The 13,064-nt window shown below is 51.0% G+C and overlaps 1 protein-coding gene across 2 annotated transcripts in view; it reads right to left on the reverse strand.

Moving 5' to 3' along the window:
* ELP3 (elongator acetyltransferase complex subunit 3) overlaps window positions 1–13,064 on the reverse strand; it is a 95,696-nt gene that overhangs the window by 11,395 nt on the left and 71,237 nt on the right. Inside the window, exons 13-14 of one of the 2 annotated variants that reach the window (XM_084203664.1) lie at window positions 11,201–11,428; window positions 9,031–9,112 (exon numbers count right to left, since the gene is read on the reverse strand). In XM_084203664.1, coding sequence (XP_084059790.1) covers window positions 9,031–9,112; window positions 11,201–11,428 — 310 coding nt within the window. The remainder of the gene's footprint in view (window positions 1–9,030; window positions 9,113–11,200; window positions 11,429–13,064) is intronic. The other variant, XM_084203665.1, reaches the window with a different exon arrangement.

Consider the following 13,064-nt stretch of genomic DNA (forward strand, 5'->3'; position numbering starts at 1 on the left):
TCCCGGTGCCACGCAGGGGATCCGGGACATTCGGAGCACCCCCGGAATTCCCAAACTCGCTCCCGCCTTTCCCACACCCTGGTGCAGCTCTCAGGGAGCAGCTGGAAGCGTTTGCTCCGGGATTGGGGGATAATTATGGGATGTCAGGGCTCAAAGGGAGGGCGAGGGCGGAGGGGAGGGGACAGGGAAGGTTCCGGAACAGAGGATTGTCCTTCAGCCACCTTCACCCGAGGGCAGAGGTCAGGGAGGGGACAGGGAAGGTTCCAGAACAGAGGATTGTCCTTCGGCCACCTTCACCCGGACCCGCACCTCATCCCCTCCCTCCTCCTCCTCCTCCCCAGCTCCAGGCAGGGTGGAAAATCCACGGGAATTTCATGGGAAGGGGTGAGGAGAACAGGATTGAAACCCTTAATTTAAGATTTCCAGGAAAGAGAAAAGCATTTCCTTCTAAATCCCTGGAAAAACGTTCACAGCTCTGATCCAAACCCACTTCCAACTGCTGGGAATTCCAAATCCCCAGGAGGGAAATAATTAATGTGATTTATAAATAATTCCCAACCAATCTGAGTTCAGAAACTGGGGATTGGGAGGGAGGAAGAATTCCAGGAAGGAAGGAAGGATTCCAGGAAGGATTCCAGGAAGGAAGGATTCCAGGAAGGACTCCAGGAAGGATTCCAGGAAGGACTCCAGGAAGGATTCCAAAATTCCAGGAAAGAAGGAAGGAAGAAAGGAAGGATTTCAGGAAGGAAGGAAAGATTCCAAGAAGGATTCCAGGAAGGATTCCAGGAAGGAAGGAAAGATTCCAGGAAAGATTCCAAAAAGGAAGGAAAGATTCCAGGAAGGATTCCAGGAAGGATTCCAGGAAAGATTCCAGGATTCCAGGAAGGAAGGAAAGATTCTAGGAAGGATTCCAGGAAGGAAGGAAGGATTCCAGGAAGGATTCCAGGAAGGATTCCAGGAAAGATTTCAGGATTCCAGGAAGGAAGGAAAGATTCTAGGAAGGATTCCAGGAAGGATTCCAGGATTCCAGGAAGGATTAAAGGAAGGATTCCAGGATTCCAGGAAGGATTCTAGGAAGGATTCCAGGCTTCCAGGAAGGATTCCAGGAAGGATTCCAGGATTCCAGGAAGGATTCTAGGAAGGATTCCAGGATTCCAGGAAGGATTCCAGGAAGGATTCCAGGAAGGATTTCAGGAAGGAATTCTCCATATTCCATAAGGATTCCTTATCTATTTTCCACACCTCGTGGACACCAGAGGATCAGATTTTGAAACTGCCCCGTTCAGGTTTGGGAGGGGTTTTGAAAAGGGCAAAAAGAAGCAAATTCAGGGCAGATAAAACTGTCAGAAACAACCCCAAAAACCGCCCCAAAAACCCAACACAGGCAGAGCAAAGAGCCAGCAATTCCAGCTGCTGGGCTGGGAAAAGCAGGGATTTCAGGGCTGGGAAAAGCAGGGATTTCAGGAATGGGAAAAGCAGGGATTTCAGGAATGGGAACAGCAGGGATTTCAGGGCTGGGAAAAGCAGGGATTTCAGGGCTGGGAAAAGCAGGGATTTCAGGAATGGGAACAGCAGGGATTTCAGGAATGGGAACAGCAGGGATTTCAGGGCTGGGAACAGCAGGGATTTCAGGGCTGGGAAAAGCAGGGATTTCAGGAATGGGAACAGCAGGGATTTCAGGGCTGGGAACAGCAGGGATTTCAGGGCTGGGAAAAGCAGGGATTTCAGGGCTGGGAACAGCAGGGATTTCAGGGCTGGGATAAGCAGGGATTTCAGGAATGGGAAAAGCAGGGATTTCAGGGCTGGGAACAGCAGGGATTTCAGGAATGGGATAAGCAGGGATTTCAGGGCTGGGAACAGCAGGGATTTCAGGAATGGGATAAGCAGGGATTTCAGGGCTGGGATAAACAGGGATTTCAGGGCTGGGAACAGCAGGGATTTCAGGGCTGGGATAAACAGGGATTTCAGGGCTGGGATAAACAGGGATTTCAGGGCTGGGAACAGCAGGGATTTCAGGGCTGGGATAAGCAGGGATTTCAGGGCTGGGATAAGGAGGGATTTCAGGGCTGGGAACAGCAGGGATTTCAGGAATGGGATAAACAGGGATTTCAGGGCTCCGGGGTGGCTCCCGCCGGAATGCCGATCCCGAGCCCCCGCCCCGCGGCACAAAGGCAGCGCTGGAGCAGAAAATGACCCGAAAGGAGCAAAGGGAGCAGCGAAACTCGAAACCCGCTGCTCTGAGAGGGGAGGGGCAGCCCCGGCTCCCTGCTCCCGGCTGGAACAGCTCGGGATCCCGGGAAAAGGGCCCCGCTCCCAGCCCCTGACTGGGAATGCTCATCCTCAGGGGGCGGGGAAAGGGCTGGATGTGTCTGGGGCAAGGATGGACCTGAAGGGGTTCAGAATATCCAGGGAAAAACATCCAGGGATAATGGGATCCAGGGAAAAACATCCAGGGATAATGGGATCCGGGGAAAAAACATCCAGGGAAAAAACATCCAGGGATAATGGGATCCAGGGAAAAACATCCAGGGAAAAAACATCCAGGGATAATGGGATCCAGGGAAAAACATCCAGGGAAAAACATCCAGGGATAATGGGATCCAGGGAAAAACATCCAGGGAAAAAACATCCAGGGATAATGGGATCCAGGGATAATGGGATCCAGGGAAAAAACATCCAGGGATAATGGGATCCAGGGATAATGGGATCCAGGGATATCAGCATCCTGGGAAAAACATCCAGGGATAACGGGATCCAGGGATATCAGCATCCAGGGAAAAACATCCAGGGATAACAGGATCCAGGGAAAAAACATGCAGGGATAATGGGATCCAGGGATATCAGCATCCAGGGATAACAGGATCCAGGGATAATGGGATCCAGGGAAAATAAGATCTAGGGATATCAGCATTCAGGGATAACAGGATCCTGGGATAACGAGATCCAGGGAAAAAACATCCAGGGATAATGGGATCCAGGGGAAAAATATCCAGGGAAAAAATATCCAGGGATAATGGGATCCAGGGAAAAAAACATCCAGGGATAATGGGATCCAGGGATAATGGGATCCAGGGATAATGGGATCCAGGGAAAACAACATCCAGGGATAATGGGATCCAGGGAAAAAACGTCCAGGGATAACGGGATCCAGGGAAAATAGGGATCCAGGGATAATGAGATCCAGGGAAAAAACATCCAGGGATAATGGGATCCAGGGAAAATGGGATCCAGGGATAATGGGATCCAGGGAAAAAGCATCCAGGGATAATGGGATCCAGGGATATCAGCATCCAGGGATAACAGGATCCAGGAAAAACATTCAGGGATAATGGGATCCAGGGAAAAAACATCCAGAGAAAAAAATATCCAGGGATATCAGCATCCAGGGAAAAAACATCCAGGGATAACAGGATCCAGGGATAACAGGATCCAGGGAAAAAACATCCAGGGATAATGGGATCCAGGGAAAATGGGATCCAGGGATATCAGCATCCAGGGAAATGGACAAATCCCACTGGACATTAATCCAGGAATTCCTGGATTGCAAACACGCAGGAAATTCGGGATACGGACACGCCAAAGGCCACACTCAGAGCTCAGAGATCAAGACTGAAACCCTCAATATTCCCAGGGAAGGGAAGAACATTTCCTTTGAAATTCCTGGAAAATGTTCACAGCTCTGATCCAAACCCACTTCCAACTGCTGGGAATTCCAAATCCCCAGGAAGGAAGTGATTAATGTGATTTCTAAATAATTCCTAACCAATCTAAGGTCAAAAATTGTGGATTGGGAGAGAAGGGAGGAAGGAAGGATTCCAGGAAGGATTCCAGGAAGGATTCCAGGATTCCAGGAAGGATTCCAGGAAGGATTCCAGAAAGGAAGGAAGGATTCCAGGATTCCAGGAAGGATTCCAGGAAGGATTCCAGGCAGGATTCCAGGAAGGAAGGATTCCAGGAAGGAAGGATTCCAGGCAGGATTCCAGGAAGGAAGGATTCCAGGAAGGATTCCAGGATTCCAGGAAGGATTCCAGGAAGGAAGGATTCCAGGAAGGAAGGATTCCAGGATTCCAGGAAGGATTCCAGGAAGGATTCCAGGATTCCAGGAAGGATTCCAGGAAGGATTCCAGGATTCCAGGAAGGATTCCAGGAAGGATCCCAGCATTCCAGGAAGGATTCCAGGAAGGATTCCAGGCAGGATTCCAGTAAGGATCCCAGGATTCCAGTAAGGATTCCAGAAAGGATTCCAGGAAGGATTCCAGAAAGGATTCCAGGCAGGATTCTAGGAAGGATTCCAGGATTCCAGTAAGGATTCCAGAAAGGATTCCAGGAAGGATTCCAGGAAGGATTCCAGGCAGGAAGGCTTCCCCACATTTCCAACTCTGTGTTAAATACAGATAATTTTGATATTGATATAAAAACTTCCTGCCAGGACACTTTGGAGAATCCCAACTCCTCCTTCCTTAAGGACAGCCAACATTCCTGCCCCAAAATCCCAAGGAATCCAACACTAACCCCTTTCCAGAGCTGTCACATCATCCAGCCTCCAGAATTCCAGCCCATCCTGAATGGAGGCTCGCACACAGCAGGAATTCCCTGCTCCAGGTTCATCCCTGTCCTTTCCCAAATCCCAGAGTGAATTCCTTTTCCAAAGGCCACCAACCCAGAGCAGACAAACATCAGAGTCAGTTCATTGTTCACTGATCTCATCCACGGCCCTGGGATTGGCATTCCTAAAAAAAACAACAACTCCAGGATGGAGGGGATGCTCCAGGAGCCTTCCCAGAGCCGTCAATCCCGGGAATCTCCTCCTCCAGGAATCTGGTCCCGGTTTCTCCGGTGGTTTATTCCTCCCAGGGCTGTTGGGGCAGGAAATGAGGCTGCCCTGGAGCTCTCCCTGTGATTTATGAGGAGCTTCCTCCAGCTGCTCTCCATGGAAATTCCTGGTTCTGGGGGGATTGAACAGCCTGGGATCAGCTGGAATTCTGAATTCCCTTCCTGGTTTCCTCCAGCACAGGAACCCTGGAGTCAGCCACTGGAATGAGCCATTCCAGATCCCAGAAAAACCCGGAATTAGTTCCATTTCTCCTCAGGATGGCAGATTCCTGCAGGAATGCCCAAGATCTGGGAGCCTGGGAAAGCCCCCCATTCCCAGTTTTTTTGGGATTGTGACATCTCCTGAGGTTTCACATTCCCAGGAATATCCAGGGACTTCAGAGCCTGGAAAACCCCTCCATGCCCTGGAATTCTGGGATGTGGGGGCACCTCCTGTGGCTTCTCATTCCCAGGAATAGCCAAGGATTCAAACAGGGATTTGTGGGACTGGAAGAACCCTCCATGCCCTGGAATTTTGGGATTGTGGCACCTCCCATTGGCACAGCCACCCCAGTGTGACCCCTCCATTCCCATTCCAGGGCTGGATCCAGGGATTTCTCCATTCCAGGTCTGGATCCAGGGATTTCTCCATTGGATTTCTCCATTCCCATCTCCAGGTCTGGATCCAGAGATTTCCCCATTCCAGGTTTGGATCCAGGGGTTTCTCCATTGGATTTCTCCATTCCAGGTTTGGATCCAGGGGTTTTCTCCATTGGATTCTCCATTCCAGATTTGGATCCAGGGATTTCTCCATTCCAGGTCTGGATCCAGGGGTTTCTCCATTCCCATCTCCAGGTCTGGATCCAGGGATTTCTCCATTCCAGGTCTGGATCCAGGGGTTTCTCCATTGGATTCTCCATTCCAGGTTTGGATCCAGGGATTTCTCCATTCCCATTCCAGGTCTGGATCCAGGGGTTTCTCCATTCCAGGTCTGGATCCAGGGATTTCTCCATTCCCATCTCCAGGTCTGGATCCAGGGATTTCTCCATTCCAGGTTTAAATCCAGGGATTTCTCCATTCCCATCTCCAGGGCTGGATCCAGGGGTTCTCCATTCCCATTCCAGGTTTGGATCCAGGGTTTTCTCCATTCCAGGTCTGGATCCAGAGGTTTCTCCATTGGATTTCTCCATTCCAGGTCTGGATCCAGGATTTCTCCATTCCCATCTCCAGGTCTGGATCCAGGGGTTGTCCATTCCCATTCCAGGTTTGGATCCAGTGTTTTCTCCATTCCAGGTCTGGATCCAGGGGTTTCTCCATTCCAGGTCTGGATCCAGGGGTTTCTCCATTCCAGGTCTGGATCCAGGGATTTCTCCATTCCAGGTCTGGATCCAGGGATTTCTCCATTCCCATCTCCAGGTCTGGATCCAGGGATTTCTCCATTCCAGGTTTGGATCCAGGGATTTCTCCACTGGATTTCTCCATTCCCATCTCCAGGTCTGGATCCAGGGATTTCTCCATTCCCATCTCCAGCTTTGGATCCAGGGATTTCTCCATTCCCATTCCAGGTCTGGATCCAGGGATTTCTCCATTCCAGGTCTGGATCCAGGGATTTCTCCATTCCCATCTCCAGGTCTGGATCCAGGGGTTTCTCCATTCCCATCTCCAGCTTTGGATCCAGGGGTTTCACCGCAGGAAGATAAAAATTCCGGAATCTCACCGCCGAGGGGATGGAGCAGATTGCTCCCAAAATCCTCCTCCAAAGGACACCCGGCTCAGGGGGCCAAGGGATGGAGGAGATTCCCATGGGAACAGCTGGAGATGCCAGGAAATGTCAGGATTTCCCTTTCCTCCCTGTTTTCCACCCAAATTTCCCTCCCTTTGATGGAGGAAAACGCGCTCCCAAACCGGCGTCAGTCCCGGATTCCTCTGGGCTTTTCCAGCTTCCCAAATTCCTCCCCTCCAGGTGAGCAGGACCCAGCCAACTGCAGGACCTGGAGCTGGAAAAGGCATTCCAAGGTGCTCCTTCCCAGCCCCCTGGGAGGATGATTTCCCTCCCTGAAATGAGGATTTCTGCTCGTTTTTAACCCAGGGATGAGCCTGGATCTTGGCTCAGAGCCCCCCACGCCGCCCTGCCCCGAAATTCCACGTTTTTCCTTTTGGAAATGCAACTCTGAGCAGGCTCCTGTATTAAAACTTGCATTTCAGATCCCAGAATTCTGCCCTCTGACGGAGGAAAAGCTCCTGGCTTTGATTCCTGGTGTTTTGATTCCAGGTAAAACCTCCGGGAGGGCTGGAATTCAGCATCTCCAAGGAAACAGCTGGAAAACCTGAGGATTGTGGAACAACTGCCTGGAACCCCAGGGATACAAACAGAACCCAGGTGGAATTCCCAGTTCAGACTGACTCCAAACAGGAACAGGGAAACCATTGGGAGATGGAATCATGGAATTCCAGAATCCAGGTGGAATTCCCAGTTGAGAGTGACACCAAACAGGAACAGAAACTGGGAAAGGACTGGGAGAAGGAATTATGGAATCCTGGAATGTGGATGGAATTCCCAGTTCAGGGTGACACCAAACAGCACCAGAAACTGGGAAAGGACTGGGAGATGGAATTATGGAATTCCAGAATCCAGGTGGAATTCCCAGTTCAGAATGACACTAAACAAGAAGTGGAAAACCACTGGGAGATGGAATCACAAAATTCCAGAACCCAGGTGGAATTCCCAGTTCGGACTGACTCCAAACAGCAGCAGAAACTGGGAAAGGACTGGGAGATGGAATTATGGAATCCTGGAATCTGGATGGAATTCCCAGTTCAGACTGACACCAAGCAGAAACAGGGAAACCACTGGGAGAGAGAATCATGGAATTCTGGAATTTGGATGGAATTCCCAGTTCAGACTGACACCAAACAGCACCAGAACCAGGGAAACCACTGGGAGATGGAATCATGGAATTCCAGAATCCAGGTGGAATTCCCAGTTCAGACTGACACCAAACAGAAACAGGAAAACCACTGGGAGGTGGAATAATGGAATTCCAGAATCCAGGTGGAATTCCCAGTTCAGAATGACACTAAACAAGAAGTGGAAAACCACTGGGAGATGGAATCACAAAATTCCAGAACCCAGGTGGAATTCCCAGTTCAGACTGACTCCAAACAGCAGCAGAAACTGGGAAAGGACTGGGAGATGGAATTATGGAATCCTGGAATCTGGATGGAATTCCCAGTTCAGACTGACACCAAGCAGAAACAGGGAAACTACTGGGAGAAGGAACTATGGAATTCCAGAATCCAGGTGGATTCCCAGTTCAGACTGACACCAAACAAGAAGTGGAAAACCACTGGGAGATGGAATCACAGAATTCCAGAACCCAGTTCAGACTGACTCCAAACAGCAGCAGAAACTGGGGAATCACTGGGAGACGGAATCATGGAATTCTGGAAGGGGCTGGCTGGGAAGGGACCTTAAATCCCATCCCATTCCCAGGACACCTCCCATGATCCCAGATTGTTCCAAATTTTCCTTGGACACTTCCAGGGATGGAGCAGCCACAGCTGCTGTGGGAACAAGCAGCAAAGAGAATCCAGAGAATCCAGGGAATTCCCTTGCAGCATCCGGCTCCTCCTGCACGTTGTCCCCACTCCCACTCTGCCCTCATCCATGAAAATCCCAGGAAAATCCCAGGATTCCAGATCTGATCAGCAGCTCGGATCCAAGCTGAGCATTTCTGCTTTTTGGGGTTTTTTTGGGTGGGGCAGCAGAAATTGAGGAATTTTTGTCCCCAAAAACCCTCTGGATCAGAGCTCTGCTGTTAAATTCCCTAAAATCCTTCTGGCAACCAGAATTCCCCTCCCCAGAATTGTGATTTATATGAAATTATTGCATTCCAGAGGGTGGAACAGCTCCCCAGGGAATGGCCACAGGGAATCCACCAGCTGGATCCCAGATATTCCACAGTTCCACCCACCTGGAAAAGCTCCCTCCAGCTCCCAAAATCCCACCAATCCGACCCAAAGTTGTCCCTCTGCTGTCCCAAATTTCCCAGCAAAAACAGGAAAGGAGGAAAGGCTCCAGCTTTTTCTCCCAGCTCCTTTCTCTGGGATAATCCTGGAGGAATCCTCCCTGACCTGAGGAATGCTCCCAGCACTGGGATTATTTTCAGATCAAGATAAAAATATCCTAAAAAATCCCCAAGGGATGAACAGGAATACCTGAAATCACGGCAATTTTCCGAGCCCCGTGCTCCTCCCTGGCGATCCTCTCCGCCTCCTCCATCAGCAGCATTCCAAACCCCTGGAATGGCAGGAAAAAAATGGGGGAAAAAAGGGGAATTCTGTTAAAATAGATGAGCAAGAAGGCAGAATGTGAAGATGGGGATTTTTGGAATGATTGGGAATATTGCAGGATTGAGATCAGCAATCAATTCCTCAGGGAATTTTTTCCTCATGGTGGAATTATTCACTGGAATCCCTCAGGGAATTTTTTCCTCATGGTGGAATTATCCACTGGAACTTCCAGGGTCTGAGGGGTTCTCCATGGCAGCAGAGGGATGGGGTCAAATCCCCCGATGGGAAATCATCCTGGAATTTTAAACTGGAAATTCCCAGTGCCAGAGACAGGGATAGTTGGGATGTGGGGAAGGAATTCCCAGAGAATCCCTGGGAGTGTCCAAGGAAAGGCTGGAGCAGTTTGGGATGGGATGGGATTGCAGGTCCGTGGATCCCATAATCCCAAACCATTCCGGGATTCTGGGATCCAGGACACTCAGGATCCATCCCCAGGGGTTTTTATGGGATTTGGGGATGGAAAAGGGAAGGGAGACCCTGCCTGGAGTCCCCAATGGGGATGGATCCAATGCCAGGCTGGGAGAGCTGGGAATGGAGGGAATTCCCTGGGAAAGGGGAGCTTGGGGAGGGATTTGGGAAGGAATTCCTGGCTGGGAGGGTGGGGTTGGGCTGGAATTCCCAGAGAACCCCTGGATCCCCTGGAGTGTCCAAGGAAGGAAATTTGGGTGTTGTAATTCCAGGCTGGTTTGGGAAGGGACCTCCAATCCCATTCCATCCCATTCCAACCCCGACCAATCCCAGGGTGCTCCTGGGACACTCCCAGGGATCCAGGGGCAGCCAGGGATTCCTGGGAATTCTGATCCAGCAGGAAGAACCCATCCAAAGGGACAAAAGTCCCTTTGGAAGGAACCCAGGCAGCACCAAATTCCCCATCCTGGAGGGAATTGCTGGAAATTCCAGGAAATCCCAATGGAATTCCACCACTGGGCAGGAATTAATGACAAAGGAAATCCAAATGAAGCAGCTCCAGGAGCACCCAGAAAGGAATTTTTTAAAATTCCAGGATGGAATTTTTTTAAATCTCAAGGAATTTTGTTACATCTCAGAGCTCCTGCAATGGCTGGAACGTGATTCTGTTCGGAAAAAACACCCAAAAAAACCGGGAAGCAACAGAATTCCAGGAAAAAGGAGCTCAAACCCCATCCTGATTCTATCCCAACTCAGAGCAAACGAGAGGAATTTAATAAAACTACAATTTTTTGGGGGAAGAAAGAGATGGAATGAGGATGGAATGCTGGAATGGGGTGGGAGCAGAGGGAAATGTGGGAATGCTGGGAGCACCTGGTGCTGGAATGGGGTGGGAGCAGAGGAAAATGTGGGAATGCTGGGAGCACCTGGTGCTGCAATTCCCAACTCCCTGGTGCTGAAATTCCCAACTCAGAGCAAACGAACAGAATTAAATAAAACTCCAATTTTTTTGGGGGGGGAAAGAGCTGGAACAAGGACGGAATGCTGGAATGGGGCGGGAGCAGAGGGAAATGTGGGAATGCTGGGAGCACCTGGTGCTGGAATGGGGCGGGAGCAGAGGAAAATCTGGGAATGCTGGGAGCACCTGGGGCTGGAATGGGATGAGAGCAGAAGGCAATCTGGGAAATGCTGGGAGCAGAGGGAAATGTGGGAACGCTGGGAGCACCTGGTGCTGGAATGGGGCGGGAGCAGAGGGAAATCTGGGAATGCTGGGAGCACCTGGTGCTGGAATGGGGCTGGAGCAGAGGGCAGTGTGGGAATGCTGGGAGAATGGGATGAGAGCAGAGGGAAATCTGGGAATGCTGGGAGCACCTGGTGCTGGAACGGGGCGGGAGCAGAGGGCAGTGTGGCAATGCTGGGAGCAGAGGGAAATGTGGGAATGGTGGGAGCACCTGGTGCTGGAATGGGGTGGGAGCAGAGGGAAATCTGGGAACACTGGGAGCACCTGGTGCTGGAATGGGGCGGGAGCAGAGGGAAATGTGGGAAGGCTGGGAGCAGATGGAAATGTGGGAATGCTGGGAGCACCTGGGGCTGGGATGGGATTGGAACAGAGGGAAATCTGGAGCACCTGGTGCTGGAACTTGGCGGGGTCGCGGCTGCTGACGGGCACGGCGCTGCCGTAGACGTGCAGCTCGCGCACGACGGAGGCGCCGCCCCTGAGCTCGGGGCGGAAGGACTCCGGGGAGCTCCTCCGCAGGCGCAGCAGCCCCACCAGGATGTCCTGCTCCGGGTCCTCGTAGGACAGGAACGTCTCCCAGCCCCCGTTTGCCACGTAATCCCGGCGGATCAGCTCCACCTGGAGCGGGGGGAAAGGGAAATGTGAGAGCGAAGCCGGTTCTGGGGATCCATAAATATGAGCAAACAGGAGGGGATTCCCTAAAGCCGGTTTGATTCCAGGTGGGAATTTGGAACTGGTCACATAATCCCTGTGGATCAACTCCACCTGATCCAGGAGTGGGATGGATGAGGAGGGAAAAAGGAAAATGTGAGAGTGAAGCTGGTTCTGGGGATCCATAAACATGAGCACACAGGAGGGGATTCCCCAAGGCCGGTTTGATTCCAGGTGGGAATTTGTGATTGGTCACGTAATCCCTGTGGATCAGCCCCACTTGGTGTGGGAGCAGGATGGATGAGGAGGGAAAGGAAAACATGGGAGTGAAGCTGATTCTGTGCATGCATAAATGTGGCTCAAAACAAACAGGAAGGAATTCCTTAAAGCCAGTTGGATTCCAGGTGGGAATTTGGAATTGGCCATGTAATCCCTATGGATCAGCTCCACCTGATCCAGGAGCGGGATGGACGAGGAGGGAAAAAGGAAAATGTGAGAGTGAGGTCAATTCCATGGATCCACAAATGTGGCTCAGAACAAACAGGAGGGGATTCCCTAAAGCCGGTTTGATTCCAGGTGGGAATTTGGAACTGGTCACGTAATCCCTATGGATCAGCTCCACCTGATCCAGGAGTGGGATGGGTGAGGAGGGAAAAAGGAAAATGTGAGAGTGAAGCTGGTTCTGGGGATCCATAAACATGAGCAGACAGGAGGGGATTCCCCAAGGCCGGTTTGATTCCAGGTGGGAATTTGGAATTGGTCACATAATCCCTGTGGATCAACCCCACCTGGTGTGGGAGCAGGATGGATGAGGAGGGAAAGGAAAACATGGGTGTGAAGCTGATTCTGTGGATGCATAAATGTGGCTCAGAACAAACAGGAAGGAATTCCTTAAAGCCAGTTTGATTCCAGGTGGGAATTTGGAATTGGCCACGTAATCCCTATGGATCAGCTCCACCTGGTCCAGGAGTGGGATGGATGAGGAGGGAAAAAGGAAAATCTGAGAGCGAAGCCGGTTCTGGGGATCCATAAACATGAGCAAACAGGAGGGGATTCCCTAAAGCTGGCTGGATTCCAGGTGGGAATTTGGAATTGGCCACAAAATCCCTGTGGATCAACCCCACTTGGTGTGGGAGCGGGATGGGTGAGGAGGGAAAGGAAAACATGGGTATGAAGCTGATTCTGTGGATCCATAAATGTGGCTCAGAATAAACAGGAAGGAATTCCTTAAAGCCAGTTGGATTCCAGGTGGGAATTTGGAATTGGCCATGTAATCCCAATGGATCAGCTCCACCTGGTCCAGGAGTGGGATGGACGAGGAGGGAAAAAGGAAAATGTGAGAGTGAGGTCGATTCCGTGGATCCACAAATGTGGCTCAGAGCAAACAGGAAGGGATTCCCTAAATCCAGGTGGATTCCAGGGGGGAATTTGGAATTGGCCATGTAATCCCTATGGATCAGCTCAACCTGGTCTGGGAGTGGGATGGATGAGGAGGGAAAAAGGAAAATGGAAGATGTGAGAGGGAAGCCAGCTCCATGGATCCATAAATGTGAGCAGACAGGAAGGGATTCCTTAAAGCCAGTTTGGTTCCAGACGGGAATTT

The sequence above is a fragment of the Fringilla coelebs genome (genome assembly GCF_963513975.1).
Source record: "Fringilla coelebs genome assembly, chromosome: 3".
NCBI lineage: Eukaryota > Metazoa > Chordata > Aves > Passeriformes > Fringillidae > Fringilla > Fringilla coelebs.